This window comes from Vicugna pacos, chromosome 2 (assembly GCF_048564905.1).
Source record: "Vicugna pacos chromosome 2, VicPac4, whole genome shotgun sequence".
NCBI classification, from domain to species: Eukaryota; Metazoa; Chordata; class Mammalia; order Artiodactyla; family Camelidae; genus Vicugna; species Vicugna pacos.
This window is the reverse complement of record NC_132988.1, coordinates 102,933,489-102,952,411: the sequence shown is the minus strand read 5'-3', so window position 1 is coordinate 102,952,411 and position 18,923 is coordinate 102,933,489. Positions and strand designations below refer to the sequence as shown.

The 18,923-nt window shown below is 44.9% G+C and overlaps 1 protein-coding gene across 1 annotated transcript; it reads right to left on the bottom strand.

The window, feature by feature from the left end:
* Positions 1–9,987: 9,987 nt before the first annotated feature.
* On the bottom strand, positions 9,988–18,350 carry CCKAR (cholecystokinin A receptor). Its single transcript, XM_006207002.3, has 5 exons — positions 18,043–18,350; positions 17,111–17,362; positions 13,898–14,159; positions 11,738–11,865; positions 9,988–10,782 (listed from the first exon to the last, which is right to left on the bottom strand). Exons 1-5 carry the CDS (start codon positions 18,152–18,154, stop codon positions 10,244–10,246), a joined length of 1,293 nt encoding a protein of 430 aa, XP_006207064.1. The 5' UTR covers positions 18,155–18,350; the 3' UTR covers positions 9,988–10,243.
* Positions 18,351–18,923: the final 573 nt, after the last annotated feature.

Below are 18,923 nucleotides of genomic sequence, written 5' to 3'. Positions count from 1 at the left end.
CCTCATCCATTCAGCTAGAGTTGCCAATCTGTGCTTCCACTTCTACCGAGAAAATGATGGAAGGAAGCAGCTGAGTGGCTTTTGCTGAGCTTGGCTTTTAGTATTTTGAGCCTTCCTGAAAAATCAGCTACATGTTGGGGCAGCCTCACCCTAGGCTACTAGGAGTATGAAATCAGGAGACCCAGTCTATAAATGCCTTTCTCATCTGATTGCTGATTCTTGAAATCCTCATAGGAAAGTCTTTCTTTTTGCAAAAAGACAATGTCTTGAAAAGCATATATATTGGGGAGGGGAAAGTCTGTAATTGAGATTCAGTCTAAGAGGTAAAAGGTTGATCTTAGATTTTTAGGTTGAAAGATTTTGATTTTGACAGAGGAAAAAGGATGGAAGACACATAGAGAGAGGTGGTAGAAAACAGGGAAAGGACGATGCATCAGTCATTGCTGCGTAACAAATCATACATAGCTCAGTGATACATAAAAAACATTTATTTCTTGCTCAAGTGTCTGTTGATCAACTTGGGTTTGGCTGATCCGTGCTAGGCTCTGCTGGGCTTGGCTCCATCCAAACTGTCGGTAAGGTCCAGACCTGCTCCATGTGTCTCTCATCCTTCTTGGACTGGCTGCAAATAGGAGGAATAAATGGAAGCACTCTATGTTTCTTCTGTCATAGGCTCAAAACTTACTTTCACTTCCCCACCCCCAGCTTCCTTTGGCCAAAGCAAGTCACATGGCCAATCCCAGTATCTGTGGGGCAGGGAACAATATGCCTCCTGTAGATGAGCAGGTGGCATCAAGAGATAGAATATTTGCTGAACGATAGTCTTCCACAGGCCTGGGTATTGAAGGCTACTTTGACCATCCTCACAGTAAGCCTCCCATTGCACCAACCTATTCAGTTTTATTGGGTCCTCACAGAATTAAGACAGTGAATCTCAAGTGAGGATGAGGGTCTTTAAATCAGATCACCCTCTCATGCACCATCATTTTATTCTGCAAAGGAGTCTCTTTTCTTCCCCTGGCCAACACTCTCACCTAACTCCAACACTCCATGCTCTACTTTACTTCTTTGGGCCCAAATTGATCACATTCCATTCCTCCCCTGGATCTTTTTATTCTTGTTTCAGATCCTGGGGGCAGGGGCCAACACCACCACCCTCCCTGACAAAAACCAGCCATTGTCCAGTATACCTGAATTTCTCAAAATTCCCTCTGTAAAAACAAGAAGTAAGGGGGCCAGGAGCTAGCATTTCTGAGTCATCTTAAAGAGACTGTCTTTCCCACAGGAAATTCAATCATAACAGTTGTTTCATAGTTAATAAGTGTATGTTAGTGCCGAGTTAAAAGTAAGAAACTGACAGATCAAGACTGACAATGAAGACCTCAACCAATCTTCCTGGCTGTCCCACAGCCCGCAGGACACATCACCCAGGAGCACTCCTTTCCTTCTTCCCAACTTGGTTCAGCATCTATGTTGTGCTAATCCCTGTGGTGTCCTCTGTGTGTGCAGCACGTGATCATATTTAATTTCTCTCCTGTCAGTCAATTTCTTGTTCTTCCTCCCCGCCCCCAGCACCTGAGAGCCCCTAAATGCAGTTGCCAGATAGAGTGAATAAACACATTACCCAGAACATGCTTATGCTAAAACATTATTCATTGCTTATCTGAAATCAAGATTAAATGGCGTCTTTTATTTCGTCTGGCAAGCCTCCACCTGGAAGGCTCCCAGGGAAACACCTGCTGAGTTAGGTCTTGGGATTCGTTGGCTCCACCCCAAGGAGTTTTTCATCTGGGCTGGACCCACTCGGCTGGCGCTCTTGTTCTCACCTGCCCGTCTCGTTTATTTGGTGGCTATTTTATTATTGCTGCTGCTGCTTCTGTGCTCAAGGAATGGAACTGAAATTAGGGCCCAAGAAAGAAAGAGCAGTTGAGGGAGAAGAGACCTAGGAGCAGATATGAAGACTTAACTAACTCTCAGGGATTCTGGGGGTGCCAACCAAGGGGCATTTATGAGGCTCCATCTTCTTGGACCAGTTTGGGCTGGTTTGGGGCCTTAGGAATGAGAGGGCCCTCTGAACCCTGTATCCTTCTGGGAGGGGAGGTATATTAGTCAGCTAGGGCTGCGTAACAAAATACCAAAGATTGGAGGACTTAAACAGCAGATTTTTGTTTTCCCACCACTCAGAAGTCCAAGATGAGCAGAGCTGATTTCCTCTGAGACTTCTCCTTGGTTTGGGGATGGGCTACCTCTTCACACAATTGTCTCTCTGTGCACATGTATCCCTAGTGTCTCTCTGAGTATCCAAGTTCCTCCTCTTATAAGGACATCAGTCAGATCGGATTAGGGCCCACCCTCACAGCCTCATTTTAACTTAATTACCTCTTTAGAGGCCCTATCTCCATGTAGTCACATTCTGAGACGCTGGAGGTCGGGGCCTCAATGTAGGAATTTTAAAGGGACACAGTTTAGCCCATAACAGGAGGCACATTGGACCCACAGTCCCTTACAGCTGAATGCTGCAGTGTATCAAGTGGTCTGTTCACTCAACAAAGCCAAAGGCACAGCATGTTTGGAAATCAAGACCCTGACCTTGTGAGGCCAAGCTTAACTGAAGCCACTGGCTAGTCCTGATGGAAGACATGCTAATATCACAAGTCCCAGGATCACAGATTATTAGTCCTCAAATGGAGCTAAATTAGTGGTTTTCAAATCATGTTCTGTGGAACCCAAGGGGTTCCACCACGATTTGAAGGAAGTATCTCAAAGCCCCCATTCCTTCATCTCTTTCCCATTTGGGCTTCCATACAGAAATGCTTGGGGGGAAAAAGAGGTTCCTTTGTGTTAAAAGTTTTAAACCACTCATCTAGTCTAATATTTAATCTTATAGATGAAGGATGCATTTATCAAACATGTTTTGAACACCTTCGTATATGATCTTCTGTGCTAGATTCAGGGTTGTTTGCTAATGAAGCATAAGGTAGCAAAAATTGACCAATAAACCCAGAAACCCCAAGCAAACTTCTCCTTATATTGCATTGGTGTCTTAGTCCATTCAGGCTGCTATAACAAAATACCACAGACTGGGTGGCTTAAACCACAAACATTTCTCACAGTTCTGAGGCTGGAGGTCCAAGGTCAAAGAACTGGCAGATTTGGTATCTGATGAGAGCTTGCTTCCTGGTTCATAGATGGTCATCTTTGTGCTGTGTCCTCATGTGGTGGGAGGGGTGAGGGAGCTCTCTGGGGCCTCTTTCACTAGGGAACTAATCCCATTCTTAAGGACACGACCTTCATAACCTAATCACCTCCCAAAGACCTCACCATCACATTGGGCATTAGATTTCAACATACGAATTTCACAAACATTCTGTCCATAGTGATGGGCTAGAACCAGTGGTGTGTTGCTTGTACTCAAAATACATCACTTCCTAATTATTTTACTACCCTTACTTGTTACTCATGCCCTGGAGGTTATTTATGTCTGCGGTCTTGGCGTGGTGGTGGAATTCCTACAAAATGCTGTGTTGCTGTACAACCCTTCCAAGCTCTGAGTTCAACAATGTCACACTGGCAGCTTGAAATTGGCCATAGTGGGGGTATTTACACCATGGAAATCAGCAAACTTGCTGCAAATTAAGGCCTTTTTTTTTTTTAACTGGAGGGTCCATTGTTAAATATCACTGGCCAGAAATGGGACACACACTTACGTCTAAACCAATAACTGGCAAAAAGGTGTAAGATTGTCCTGTCTGACACAGACCCACCATGATTTACCCCTTGGACCTGGACTTTCCCCCTGCACATAATGCCACCAATACCTGCATATGACAGGACTTCATTAGCAAGCAGTGATGAGTAAGGTGCAGGGAAACGAGCTTTTATTAGGCAATTAGACTTATACAAAGTCAGTGTTTTGGGAGCTCAGAAGAGGGGGAAATCCTTTCCAACAGAGGATTTTGGGCATTTTATGGAGAAGATAACATGTGAGCTGAGCCATGAAGAAGAACAGGGTTTTAGCAGGAAGATCTAAAAAGAAAAGGAGAAGATCGCAATTTGAAGGAGGCGTGGATGCGAGGCAGTGCTCGGGGGACAGCAGATCGCTGTGCTGTGAAAGGAAGAGGACGCGGACTGACAGGGAAGAAGATGAACTCTCGGCTGCTGAGGACTTTGAAGGCACGCTAAGGAAGTGGGGTTTTCAGGCAGTGGGGAGCCACGGAGAATTCCTGGACAGAGAGGGAGAAGCTCCATGTTCTCCAGTACTTCCTGATACCACCTTTCCAAAAATGAGCCAGATTTTCAGCCTGAGACTCTGAGACAACGAGGGTCCCACTAGCAGGCAGTGAAGTGGTGTGAGATGTGACAGATCGTTCCCGTTCAGATACAACAAGTCTGGGGCTGTGGGAACATCCTGACATCCTCGTGACAGCCTGCGGGTAATAATAATCTGCAAATTTCACCGGGGAAGGGTGAAAGGTAACAGGCGAAGGGGCAGACCAGGAAGCTTTCCACCTGAGGCTGATGGATAAGTTGGCCTGTATTTGTCTCCTCTCTGATTATTCTGAGAAAACAGATCTACCTTAATAATGTTGATAAATCGTCCAAGAGGTGAAAGCTCATTGACTGATATTATCTCTTGGTTTCCCCATGAGGTGGCAGAGTGTATTTATCTTCCTTCTAAAAATAAACATAGGGACAGAAGCATCCAAGACACCAGTGCAGAAGGCCAGCTTTCAAATCTCCCACGTTCAGGGAGCTCAGAGTGAGGACCAAACGTCCCTGGGAGGAGGGGCAGTGTGGGCGTAGAGACGGGATTTCTCACCTTTCTGGTTGTTACAGCACCAGGACTGGAAACTGTGAAGCGTCGTAGGAAAGGAAATCACCAGCTATCGATTACTTAGATTCCTACCAGCAGCCTGGTGGCATTAGAATGGGGCCCGATCTGTCCCTGCCGCTCAGCAGCTGACCTTGTATACAATGCTGCTTCCTCTGAGCCTCAACTTCTCCGCCTCTGAAATGTGGAAAATGATGCTACACACGTTGTTTTGAGACTTAAATAAGAAACCATATGCTGTTTCATGAGTAACCTTCTCAGGGGCTTCCCAGGTGAAACCTGAAACTGGCCTCCTGGGTGGAGGGCAGGGAGACACGGAAGACAGAGGCAGCCCCTCCAGACTGGCCGGTGGCAGGTATAACAAGCAAGGGAACTTTCCCGGGCGGCGGTAAGAGGAGTAGGTCCCCAGGCCCGCCCACTAGACTCAGAAATTTACACAGAGCACTCACTTGGGTTCAGTCCCCTGCACAGCTCAGCAGCCTCAGCACCACGTTCCCACCTCAAAGCTGTACCCTTGGAGCAGCTCCTGCGAGTGGGGAAGGCAAGTGTTAAGCACATTCCAAGGATGGAAGAGGGGAAGGGGAGCCTCCAATTACCCAGGTCCAGCTCAGGGGTCAACGGCAGAAACGGCTTTTTAACATCCTCCTCTAACCCCACATGCTCCGGACAGTCATCCATCCTTCTGCGAGAGTTTATTGGCTCCTGCCGTCACCAGCAACTTGCCTGATGCATGAAGCAGGCTTTACTGAATGTTGGTACCCCTCTCAGGCCAAATTTGGTTTTGGAGTGGATTTTTATGCCTACATTTCAATGAAAATGGGGCTCATGTTCCAGGGACTAGTTTCCCACAAGGTGCTCTGGGCAGCTGTGACCTAGAAGGGGCTGAGAGCTTGCAGACTCCTCTCTGAGACCTTTCTTTTCTCACCCTGATTCCCTTCTCTTAGAGGTTCCCTGAAGATCAAGCCCTCTTCAGAGGTGGTTCTCTGCTTGGGAGCTTCTCTGATTGCAAAGATGACAGGAAGCCAATGAAACTAAAGGAGAATGTGGAATAATAAAAGCACATAGCCAATTCTGACCCACGGAGTCCCATGGTACCAGAGATGGAGCGACAACCCCTCATGCTGAACAAGGGAACTGATACTCAGAGAGGGTGCGTGACTTGCCTGGAACCACACAGCAAGTCAGCGACAGGGCTAAGACTGGGACACAGATTTCTGGACTTGGGGTCCAAGGTACATCCTCTTTACCCACAGAGGAGGTGCTTGCGGTCAGCAAACTTGAAAGCAGGATTTGCCGGACTTCATGTACAGCGTAGAGAGTTGGAAACGGTGTGGCTGTTCAGCCAGCTTCAGCTCTTGTCAGGAGCCCTCCGCACTCTGCACAGGATGCCTCTGGTTAGGATGGTGCCATCTCCCAGGGGACCCAGAAAAGCCAGCACTGAAGCAGGACTCCATTCAAACATACTCGCCCGTTCACTCTGTCGTTCACCCCCAAACACGTCCTGAGCCCCTGTTATGTGCTACGCACAAGGGTGGGTGCTGGACAATTTATCCTTGTCTGACCTCTCTTCTTGGGCAAGAAGGAGGATCTGAAATTCCTCCGAGGCCAGGCTCCTCAGAGCTGGGGTCAGGTATAGGGTTGTGGGGCTGGCCCTCGGCTGTGGCAGCAGGTGTAGGCAAGCTGGAATCTGTGTTTCACTTAAGGGTGACTCAGAAGCTGGAGGGGCCAGAGGGACCCAAATCGAGGAAGCACCTTGGCTGGAGCTGAGAGCCAGCCACAGGGCTCAGATGTAGGGCAGGTCGGGGAGGGCTCTTAAGGATGCTCAGAGGCTGTCCCAGGGGAGTCCTGCCGGAGAGCAGACAGGTGTGGGGGGGGCAGCTCAGGGCACCACGTGGGCTTTGATAATACCTATCAGCCCTAATGAGGACTTGAGCTTGGATGAGGTGCTGACGGTTCTCACTATTCTTAAAGGGAATGATGGCGGAAAGGAGCAAAACCGAGGGATATTATAGACCAGTGGTTAACATCCCTTCCTCTCTTTAAAATTTTGTTAGAAACAATGTTAAATTTACCATCTTAACCATTTTTTAAGTGTACAGTTCAGTAGCGTTAAGTGTATTTACATAGTCGGGCAAGCGATCTCTAGAAATTTTTCATCTCGAAACACTGAAACTCTATATTCACTAAACACTAAGTCCCCAGCCTTGGAAGTCATCTTTCTACATTTGGTTTCTATAATTTTTGACAATTTTAGATATTTCATAGGAATGGAATCATACAGTATTTGTCCTTTTACCCTGTCCTTAAAAAAAAAAAAATCTGTCTTAGCATCGTTCACAGGCACAACAGCTTCCCATGGGGAACACCTCAGATTATATGCACTCACGCACTCACACCCCCAGGGGAGGGAGAGAGGGTCGCCAGTGCTCACACAGCCAGGTCTGGGGTGGGGATACACACAGAGTTGGAAAAAGCCCCCCAGATATTCTGGAACTCCCCCAAGAGCTTACCCCCTGCTGTGGCCAGAAAGAGAGTTCCCCAAAGCACAGGAGCGGAACAGGAGTCAGTCATGGCATTTATTGAGACTCATGGTGTACAGAGTACCGGGCAAAACACTGGAAGGGTCGACAGCTCCAGCCACTCGTCTCGTGATTACATTTTACGTGCATGGATAAGATACAGACATGAACACGTATAACCAGCATCTAGACACATGCATTCCTTATTCACTAGTACAAATTTATTATGAGCGTTAGCTGCAGTAACTGGGGCATGAGAAGCCATTGAAGCACATGGGTTAAGTAAAGATCAAAGATACATTTCACCCTGGAGAGGCGTGGAAGCTACCAAAAGATACTAGAAAACACCAGGAATGTGGTGAATCTGTTTTCTTAACTCTATTGGTCACTTTATTTCAGATTTAAGTCAATAATTCAGTTTAGCATGAAATAAAGGCTTTTGACTCGACAAAGTACTAGAATAGCTTTATGTTAAAAAAAATTCTTTTAAAGCAAAATCACTCTGTGGATAGTACGATTTCCAAAGGTCAGGCACAGATTCTGAAGTTAACAGCATTTTTCTTTTTCTTTTTTTAAAGCTTCCATTACGTGAAAGACTTTCCAATAAATTTAGTGAACAGAGGCATGTTATTGCTCTATATTTGGGAAGGCTTGTTTATATCCTTACATGCTTTTAAAATTAAAGTAGGATTGCCAGATAAAATACAAGATGTATTTTAGTGCATGGGACATACTCATACTAAAACAAAATTATTAGTTGTTTATTTGAAAGTAGAATTTAACTGAACATCCTGTATTTTATTTGCTAAATCTGGCAACCCTATTTTTAGGTTAATGTAATGTTTGGCATTTCCAGAGGTTCCCAATATTGGGAGGGGGACCACATTTTTCTTCATTTATATGCTGACACTGTCAGAGGGGAAGGCTTTTTCTTTTGGTAGAAAAATTGTAGGTTTTGTAGGATTTACTCAAATATTGGAGACATTTTCATTTCTTAAACCTTTTATCTATCCCATTTTAGCAGTGCACATTTTAGTTGGTTGAATTTTTCCCTTGAAATTTTTGACTGAGATGACTGGTTATAAACAGTAAAAGTAGACTACAATCTTAGGAACAAAAAAAACTAACACCTGGCTTGAAAATCCCCTATAATAAATAGTCACAGCTTCAATAATTTCTTCTCTGTTAGCACATGGCTCTTCCACCGCTCCCCCCACCAAAAAAACCCCACAAATGGTGACACTTGCATCTTGTTAAATTATACAACATCATTTCCCCTCTTCATGATCATTTCTTGCCACTATTCTGCCCCTTCCCCCTTCCATATGGATATGTTTGAGAATTGAAATCACCAGCACTTGTGCTTAACAAAGAATATCAGTCAGGCATGGATTAATGGGTGGTTGTGGACACATGAAAACAGGAAAAAGAAAAGCTCATTTCCCAGACACTTGGAGGCATGAAAACTATGAAAGAGAGAGACAAAGACAGAGACAGAGATGGAGAGACAGAGAGAGAAGGGGGTGCTGGTAGACTGGACTGACACATTCTATTCTAGAAATGCACTTACTGGTATCTAAATGCACAGCTCATGTCTTATTTTAAATTGAGATTTCTACATTGGAGGAGAGAGATTTCAACACTAATTCTGCAAAGAAAAGAAGTTCACATGAAACTCCAACTGTTGTAGAGGAATGTGGAACGATAACACTGTGAATTCCAACCTCCATTCACTGTTCTTTTTTCTTTTTTGAAGCACACCAAAGAGTATACTTACACGGAAAGAACATACTTCTTTGTTCGTTTTACACATAACCATAAAATTATGACAATTATTAACAAACACACAGATTGTATTTAAAAGGCATAGACAAAGTTGACATTCAAAAGCTATTTGTTAACTGAGTCCAAGTATGCCAGTTTTTATTCTGGCCCGATTCCACGTGTTTCCATCTTGGCCAGGTACACCTAGGGTACACTTCTCCTTTGTACCTGGAGGCCTTTCCAGAAAAGATGGTAAGTGTAAGAAATTAAGTTGCAGCAAAGAAGCCATGGGCTATAATATCACCATATAAAGGTGGAGTTAAGTAATATATATTATTAAAATAAGAAAAACATTTCTATGCCCCTTCTGGCATTTAACATTCCTTGTGCTAAGACAGCATTCCTTCTAGCTACTTGCTATATACCTTTTTGTTTTTCAGAAATATAAGTTCCAAATTCCATCTTTGAGATGATGTTCCGTATGCTCTTCTGATGACAACATAAACTTGTGTCTCTGAATGTCCTTGACCGACCTCAAGGAGAACAAGCCAGGTTCTTCTCTTTCTACAGAAAATGGCCAGGAGAGGGTTTGCTTCCTGTTCCTGTTTGTGGTCCTGACGAGGTGGGTGGCTACCAAATGTACAGGAGAGTGATGGACTCCCCAGGGGCAAAGCAGCCTCCCCAGTTCTGCATCCACAGAAGTAGCAGAGCACAGAAGCTTGTCTCTGTGGGGAACGAGAGCCCACTTTGGATGTGCCGGAACCTTCTAAAGCTCAGGAGGGTCCACATCCCTCTTTGAACACGTGCTTGGCAATTGCAGCAGCAGCAGCAGGAGCCCTGCTGGACACCTGTTACCGGCCTGCTGAGGTTTTTCTGATGGTGAATGTTATTGAAAATGTCCTGCTAGGAACTAAGGTGGGGCCTTAGCCATGGCCGCAGCCTGGAAGTCTTCCCCTGGAACCCGGATGAAGGATGCCAGGTGGACTTGTTAAGTTGTTCCCGCCGGGAATGGTGCCTGCCTCCTCCTCCACTTCCTGCCTCCTCCTCCTCCGGCTTTCTTCTTTCCCTCCTCCTCTGCTTTCCCCCTCAGCCCCCGCTCCATCCTTCCGCCCCGGCTGCCGGGCGCAGCTCACGGGGGCGGGGCAGAGGCGCTCGCGTGGCCGGGGCCGGACGAGCACCTGGACAGAGAGGCCCGCGAGGTCCTGCTTTCCGCCTCCGCCGCCGCGTCGCCTCTCGCTCCTGGAGGACCGGGGTTGGGGCAGCAGGGGAAGGTGGCCATGAAGCCGAGGCGGAACCGTTTGTTCATGAAGCAGTAGATGATGGGGTTGACGCAGGAGGAGGTGTAGGAGAGCAGGAGGATGAAGGAGATGGGGCTCCCGGAGAGGCGGCGCTCGGCCGAGGCGGTGTCGTAGGCCCGCCAGGCGTTGGCGCTGAAGATGGGCATCCAGCACAGGAAGAAGAGAACCACGATGACCATGAGCATGCGGATCACGCGCTTCTTGGCCATCAGGTTGGCGGCGGGGCTGCTGCTCCTGATGCGGCCGACCCTGCCGCCGCTGCTGGTGGACAGCTGCTGCAGCTCCAGCTTCCTCGGGCGCTTGGACTTCTGCAGGTAACAGCCGTCGCTGTCCTCGTATCTGCTGCAGCTGTCGGCGCTCGTCTTCCTTTCTGGGTGGGCGAGCGACATCACTTAGTTTTCGGGATGGGTCACCTCAGGCAGAAGGCATGGAACCCCTGCCGCCTCCATCAAGGAGCCGAACCAAATGTGAACTGCAGACCTGGGTGGGCAACTTGGGGCACACTGATGGGGCAGGTATTGTCTACACGAACCCCTTCCTGCGACTCAACACCTGCTTAAAACTAATAAAATGATGTATCGTATATGATGGGCATAATACAACTTATAATGGTAAAATAATAGTTCATGTATGTAGGTTATAAGGATTAAAAATTATCAAAGAATGAATATTTACGCTCCTCCTCCTTTCTCCAGCTTTTCAAGGGGGAGTTTCCTGTTCACTTGGTAGATCTCCAGACTATTTTTACTGTGAAGACTCTGGATAATGAGCAAAAATCAACAACAACCAAAGAAGACCTAAGAAGACCTGTAAGGTGTATACTTGAAAAAGGACTGAGGAGAGGGGTGGAGTGAGAAGGGGGAGGAGCTATGCCAACAAAGGTGTCATGTAGGTTTCAGGGGAGGGTGGCTTGTAACTGTTGGGGAGAGATGGGGTCTTTGTGGCAGGTGCAGCGTGAGTGAAGGCGAGGACAGAGTCTGGGGGCTGCAGTTACAATTTGCTTTGGTTGCTGAAGGGGGTCCATTTGGATGCAACATCACAGAATGCCTGGGACCCATGGGCTCTCAGCTTGTAATTGGCCGATGTGTGCATTACCTCATTTTATCCCACTCAGCACTCTTTTGAGAGGAATAATTTTCCCATCTGACAGATGAGGAAATAGAGACACTGGGTCTCATGACTGTACCTTATGACACAGGGCCTCCTAAGAATACCTTGTAAAGTCTTGAATATACTCTATGCACACTCTGGGTCTATCTATTTAAGTTACAGAGAACAAGCCGTGGTAATCTTTTGGCGTAAACATGAAGCTAAAAGATAGTTACCTCTAGCAGACTTCTTCTGGCTAGCATCAAATTTTATTCCTTGGTAAAGTTCCAAAGAGATTAGTCCATATGCCACCATCATCACAATTCCAGGAATCAGAAAGAGGATGAGTAACAGGAACGTGTGCCTAATAAAATAAAAAGCAATCCAATCACCAGCAGCTCCAGTATTTGGGGTGGAATAAATAGAGTTCATCTCCATCTTAACGGGTCTCAGCAAACACATTAATTATGAGTATTTAATAGCCTTGGAAATTCCATGTCTGGAGTCTCAGTCATTAGACGCTGTTTACTTCTTTTCTTTCTTTCAGATAAATTCTCTTACGAGGGGCTAGTTAAATTGGGAAACTTTGGTGTAAGTCTGTGCCTGAAGCAAGTCTACATTTAAATCTAATGAGATGGGGAGGGTACAGTTCAGTGGTAGAGCATATGCTTAGCATGCACGAGGTCCTGGGATCAATTCTCAGTACCTCCATTTAAATAAATAAATAAATAAACCTAAGGACCACTTTAAACCAAAAAAACAAAAACAAAACAGGAAAAAAAAACCCAGAAAACAAAACAAAACAAATCTTAAAAAAAAACCCAAAAAACTAATGAGAGCTTAAGAAAATCCAAACCAATGAGAGTATGTGAATATCTCAATAAAGCTGTTACCAAAATAATAATAATAATAATAATAATAGTAATAATAATAAATGAGCTTACACTCATTGATGACATTAAATGTCAATATAGTATATATATATTACTACATTTAATTCACATAACAACTTTTGAGATAGGTACCATTAACATAATACCCACTTAATGGATGAAGAAACTGAGACTTAAAGAGATTAAATTATTTGTCCAAAGTCACATAGCTGGTAGCAAAGGTGGGATTTGAACTCAAGCAATATGACTCTAGAACTTATGTTCTTAAGCATCATAATATATCATTTGTTGATTTTGTAAAACAGAATCATCAAATGTGTAGGTAGCAGTGATGGAAACTCTCTTTGGTTTTGCAAAATAAGGCATTCTGGCTATTCTGACCCATTGGCACAGTAGCAAGCTCATTCTAGTGTCTGGCGGGCCAGAGCTATGCTTTCTCTAAACATGTTTGATTCCTGAAGAATCCTTGCAGCCTCCTTCTTTATGAGTCTGGCCCCTAAATCACTTTTGCAGTCTGGTATGTGTAAGGTTACACGATTAGGCCATAAAATTGTCAGAGGCTCACAGTGGCTGAGCCATTTCTCATTTCAATAGGACATGTTTTGATAAGATTTCTTTTCAAGTCTTGGAAATGTCCCTCATTTGCAACATAATTCTTTTTGTGTGTTACTTGGTTGAGATGAAAAAAAAAAAAGGCAAATAAAGCAGAGATTATCTCCTTTTTTGAGCCATTTTGGAATGTCTTGCTCCCTGCTTCTAAAACATGATTAGAAGCAGTAAACATAATGCCCTGCATTTGTGTAGCCTTTTTAAAGTTGTTTAATGAATTTTCATAAACATACTCTCATTTGTCTCTTACATCCATCTATAAGAGGTAGATTTAAAAAATATGCCTGTCATTAAATCCTTTTGTAGACACAGAACTTGAATGTCGGGGAGGTTGTGTGACCTTGTGGAACATCACCCACTAGTGGGTATAGAAACAGGTATTAGAACTTTGCCTTTTTATCTCTAATAAAGTGGTCTGTGTGAGTTCCATAGCTACAGCTCTGAGAAAGACCACATGGGATTTGAAACTCATCTTCAGCTCTGTCTCCAATTCCTGGAAAATTACAATACTTTAAGTCATATAGCCAAAACCCCACTAGATCATCCAGAAGCACACTGCATGGTGGTTAAGCCCAGCAGCTCTGTCATCTCTTCCAGGTTTGGGACCTTGAACAACATGCTCAACCTCTCCCTGTCTCAGTTTCCTCATCTGTAAAATGGGGACAATAGTAGTACTTACCCTATAGGGTTTTGAGAGGATTGATTGAATGAATATATGTATGGCATTTAAGAGTTTGCTATCACTATTATCCCAGAAAGAGGTTAGAATGATTCTTCTCAAAAAGTCTCCAGGAAACTGATCCTCCAGACACTCTGGACAATACATTCCAGTTTTTATCAATGCTATACAATTATATCAAGTTGTATGAAACAGATAAACCCGTACAGCCTTACCAGGACTGTTGCATAGCATCGTTTGGCAGTAGAAAGCGGCACATATTCGCGGTCTGGTTGTTATTTTTGGTAAAAGGCACCAAGTTGCTATAAATTGGGTACGGCGTCATGATGGTGAAGGAGAGGCACCAGGTAGCAGCAATCACCTTCAAAGCGTGGGATTTTGTCTGCCAGACTCGGGACTGTAAGGGTTTGCAAATTGCACCGTATCTCTCCAGCGATATGGCCACCAGATTAAAGGTGGATACACTCACAGAGGTGCCTGGGAAAGGAACAAACAAGCTGGTTACGTAGGCTCTAAGCCAACGTTTATTTGCACATTAGCTTAAGCATACCTGATCTACACAGGCTTGATGGATATCAAAGGAAAACGTTGAGAGGGTAAAGAAATACTGTGTATGTATATTTTTAAAAAATGATTTATTCCCAGCTTTGTTCCAAAAAGGACTTGAGGTGGTTAAAGAAATGTATTTGCAAATACATTTTATTGCCAATTTTTAGATAAGTTTATTGAACTTTGATTACAACCTAACTTCTTCTGAGGCTGAGGGTGCTCATTAATTAATAACCAAGCAGATGAAATATGTTTCTGTCCCACACAAGAGGTTTCTGAGTAACCTGCAGAGTATCTTTAATTTTGAGCATGGTCTGCATAGTTAAGTTGACCTTTCAACCCAATATTCCCAAGGACTGTGAGCCGAAAGTTCACTGCGGTCTGAGCTGGGAGGATTAAATCTCTTCCTGAAAATTTCTACTACACAATATTTTTAAGAGTGAAACATTCTAAACTTCAAAATGGAGTGTTGAAAAAAAATAGTTAAAAAAAGATGAAAATCCTGTATTGTAACTAAAGTTTTCTCTGGGTGGGAAAACTAGTGTCTTCCTTCTCATTGTCTCTGCTTTTCTGTATTTTGTAAAAGGAACATGCGTCATCAGTGAGAAAGACATCAAAACGCCTCATTTAAAATGATATACTTACACTGAGTCAAAAAAGCTTAATTGTCTTTGATTTCTGTGTTTTGCATGTGGATCCTCATAATTTCTTATCCCTTTAAAACTCCCATTAATTCTTCATCCATGAATTCTTACCATTCATGATTATCTCTTACCATGATTTCTTAAACCTTGGAATTAAACTAAGTCTGGGAGGAGAAATTTGTAGGCTGGGGTCTTTTCTGAAACTATGTATAAAAATGTTCTTTTTCTAGGGAGAATAACCTTTGTATTCCTTAGAGATTTACAGGAATCTATAACCCCCAAACCATTAAATAAGTACTCAGGTTCTGAGGCAGGATTTGCTGTCTTTTATAGGGCTTGACCCTAAGGAGTTCATGACGTTTAAATTAGACAGGACAGCCCCAAACTCCTCAGAGTCTAATCTGTACAATGGGTCCACTGTAATTTAAGCTCACCACCAGACAGGCATTCTTTTTTTTTTTTTTTGTCTATGTATTAGGAGTTTAGTGAGTGTTGACTATTGAAATAGTCTTGGGGAGAACACAGAACTGAGGGAAGTATTGAAATCACTGGAATCAGATATCCAACAAAATCATTACAGTATTGCACCCACTTTCAGAATTATCTTGCTTTTAATTTTCTAGAAGTTTTTAGGAAGAGTTTTAATGCTCCCAGCTGAGACCCCAACTATTTTAAAAACACTTTTTTATTGAAGTGAAATTCACATTACATGAAATTCATCATTTAAAAGTGAACAGTTCCATGGCATTTAGCACATTCATAATGTTGTGCAACTACACATGCCCTCATTTTAAATCTCCTATCACAAACCCTGATTAAGATTATTCAATATTATTATAAGATATCTATATGGACAGGCCTTGAAAACCTAAAGCACCATGAGATGCTAGTTATTACGATTGTATCATCATTTAACAATGATCCTTTTCATTGGTGAGACCATTTTTATTTTCCGAGGACTTGGACACAGATTGACACATTCTTGGTTATTTGTCCGTGGCAGGCAGATCAGTAATTCATCATCATCTTGTCAGTGCTGAGTCCTGCTTCCTCAACTGGGAGAAATAAAGGCTTTTAAAGTTTTCCGGTCATTGAAGACCGCCCCAGCCCAACTCAACTCTGCAGATTTTGCGAGTCTTCGATCAGAACAAAAACCAACTCCTCTCTCATTTGCCACCTGGCCTCCTCCTCCCCTAGCTAGTTCTCAGAACAGGCAAGGGGCAAGGCATTTTAGCCAACTGAGGGGACTAAGAGACATGTGTTGTTTTTGCTTCAAGAGAGTCACAGTAGTTGGCAGTCGGGGGCAGTGTACTCACTCACCACTGTGGTGTCTGCTGATCTGGGTTCAAGTCTCAGCTCTGTGGCTTACCACCTGTGTGTCCTTGGGTACATTATTAACCTCTCTGTGCCTCTGTTTCTTCCTCAGTGAAATGGGGAAGAATAACTGTATATACTTCATAGGATGGTGGGGAGATAAAATATGATCATGGAAGTGAAAACTGAAGGCAATTAGTAGAACATCTGGTGCTCAAAATAAAGAAGTACTCTTGTGATTTTTATTATCGTCATCATCATTTCGATTGGCAAAGGCAGAGAGCTACATATCTCAGCCAGTCAGGGTCAGTTCAGTGACTCACAGACCCCAGAAGAAAATTCAATTCCTCATCTAGTGGCAAAGGTCTGTTTGTCTGTCTGTCTGTCTCTCTGCCTGAGATGGTCCCAGCCCCTGGGAAAACACACTGGGAAGTGAATCCTAGGAAGGGAGTCTAGATCTCTGACGAGACCGGTTTTCAAATAGCCACTGTTCCCTAGGAAAGCCAGAGCAACGGCAGAAAGAGCCTTCTTCCATCACCCTCGCCACCCTGCATGCCATGCCTAGGGTTGGGTGGCGCTCAGAGTACAATCAACTTCCAGGAAGGGACGGAGAAGCTTAAATCTGTCTTTCTTTCTAACAGAAGCAAGCAAAGCAACATCTTTTGTACTTCTTAACCAACTTATTCCACTTTGAGAAACTGACCTTTAAAACTGGGGTCTGACTTCTGAGGAGTTATGAGGACTGACCCCCCCATAAAGCCAGATCCTGTGTCCTTGCACATAGTCAGCCCCACAAAGCCAGATGTTTGGTTTTTTACACCCCACAGGGCTTCTCTGTTAAGGCTGTCAGGGGTTTGGGAAGTTCTGTGGCTGAGTGGGGTCTGGGGTGAGCTCCAGAAATAGTCACCAGCCGCAACTCACCCATGAAGTAGGTGGTGGTCTTGCAGACGGCGCTCCCGAAGATGAAATCCTTGAGCAGGTTGGGGATGAGGTTGAACGGCATGCAGAAGAGGCAGAGCATGAGGTCGCTGACAGCCAGGGAGAGCAGGAAGATGTTGGTGACCGTTCTCATCCTCTTGTTGCGAATCAGCACCGTAATGACCAGCGTGTTTCCCAGCACGCTGAGCAGGAATATTAGGGAGTACAGCAGAATCTGCACGGCTGGCTGCCACTCTGCAGGGAGCAACAGGGACGAGATGGAGGGACGGAGGTGATGAGAGCAGAATGCTAAAAACTTAGCCCACCAAGTGAACGGGGATTTCCTGCTAGTTTTTTTTTTCAGGGATGGACATCATCAAACCCAGCTCTCCCTGTACTTGCAATATTTTGCAGAAACAAAGTGAGGAGAGTGCAGAGCCATTCAGTTGCCTCTAAAAGGTTAGTCTGTTAAAGGATCACTCGGGGAACCCCTTTTTCTTAAGAACAAAGCTCCTCTAGTGAATAGGGGGCTGCTTTCTTTTCTAGCTGCTAAGCATTATTTCGCTTTAATCACTTTTTCACACTGATTTCCCCCAAGAAAAGGCGACAGCTCGATTGTGACAGCACCTTTTCTCTGCTGCTTGTAAGTTCAGGCTCCGACACTTGTACTCCCTTCTGGCTACACTTCAGCACCTCCTCCCACTGCTCTTGTGCCCCCAAGTCCTCTACGTGAAGCCCAGCTCTTCCATGGGGAACAATAAGAGGACTGGACTCAATTCTGCTTTTTGATCTCTTACCCAAGCTTCTGAACAGATGACTATATCCAGCCTGTCTCACGAAGACGTTGCTATATTCTCTCAATCAGCCTTGCCTTTGCTGATTTCTTCCCCCAACTTCAGAGTTTTCCGAATTAAATAACAGACTCTGACACCTACCTCTGGAAGGACGGGGCTGATCCAAGCAGAAAAGCGTCTCATTTTCGATCCCCAGTTCACAGGGGGGAGCGATGTTGCTGCCGTTCACAAGAAGGCTGTCGACCACATCCATCCTTGCCTGCTGCTTTCCACCAGGTGCCGGTGAGCCCGCGAACGGCTCCCTCTCGGCTCACTCCTCTAAAGACCGGCCAGAGAGGCTCCCAAATGCAACCTGCCGTGGAGGGGCAGCGGGTGCGGGGGGTGATGTCCAGGTGTGGGCTTCTGCAGCCATTCCCCAAGGCGACTTGAGTTCAGCACGCTCAGTCCAGCTGGGCAAGCATCTGCACTCCTGTCTTGGAAAGGGCAGCTCATGCGAGCCAAGCCCGCTCCCACCTTCCAGGCCCACCCCTTTCCATTCCCAGGCCAGCCGGAGGGCCCTGAGCACAGGCGGCCTGACTGCAAGTTAACCCTTCCCGGAGCGTCGCTGCTTTGCCACACACATGCACACGTGCGTGGATACACACACGCATGGACGCAGACACACGTGCTTCCCCAGTACCTCTCTTCTCTGTCTGGGGACCTGTCACCATCCCAGACGTTTGCAGAAGAAAGCCCCAACTGTGAGACAGAAACAACGAACACAGTAACAGATACCACAATGCAGACCATCAGGACTAAAAGACACGGAGGGACTGCATTTCTGCCTCCTTATATAAAAGCAATTAGTGCCTTTTTAGCTTTGGAAGCGTGCCCAGCAGTGTGTGTGGATATCAGTGCCAGCTGGTTGTTAAGTTGTTACCAACCACAGGGTTATTTCTTGTGGTCTCTGCCCTTGTTAACTGAAAAGAGGGGGGCACTTTTAAATACAGGTTCCTGGATCGTTGTTACAAAAACACTTCGTA

Excerpts from the sequence above, each read along its gene's own strand:
- CCKAR (XM_006207002.3), bottom strand. The coding sequence starts at position 18,154 with ATGGATGTGGTCGACAGCCTTCTTGTGAACGGCAGCAACATCGCTCCC. Across the intron at positions 14,160-17,110 it reads GACCACCACCTACTTCATGG|GCACCTCTGTGAGTGTATCC; the intron begins GTGAGTTGCGGC and ends TTCCTTTCCCAG. Across the intron at positions 10,783-11,737 it reads CCAGAAGAAGTCTGCTAGAG|AAAGGAAGACGAGCGCCGAC; the intron begins GTAACTATCTTT and ends TCGCCCACCCAG.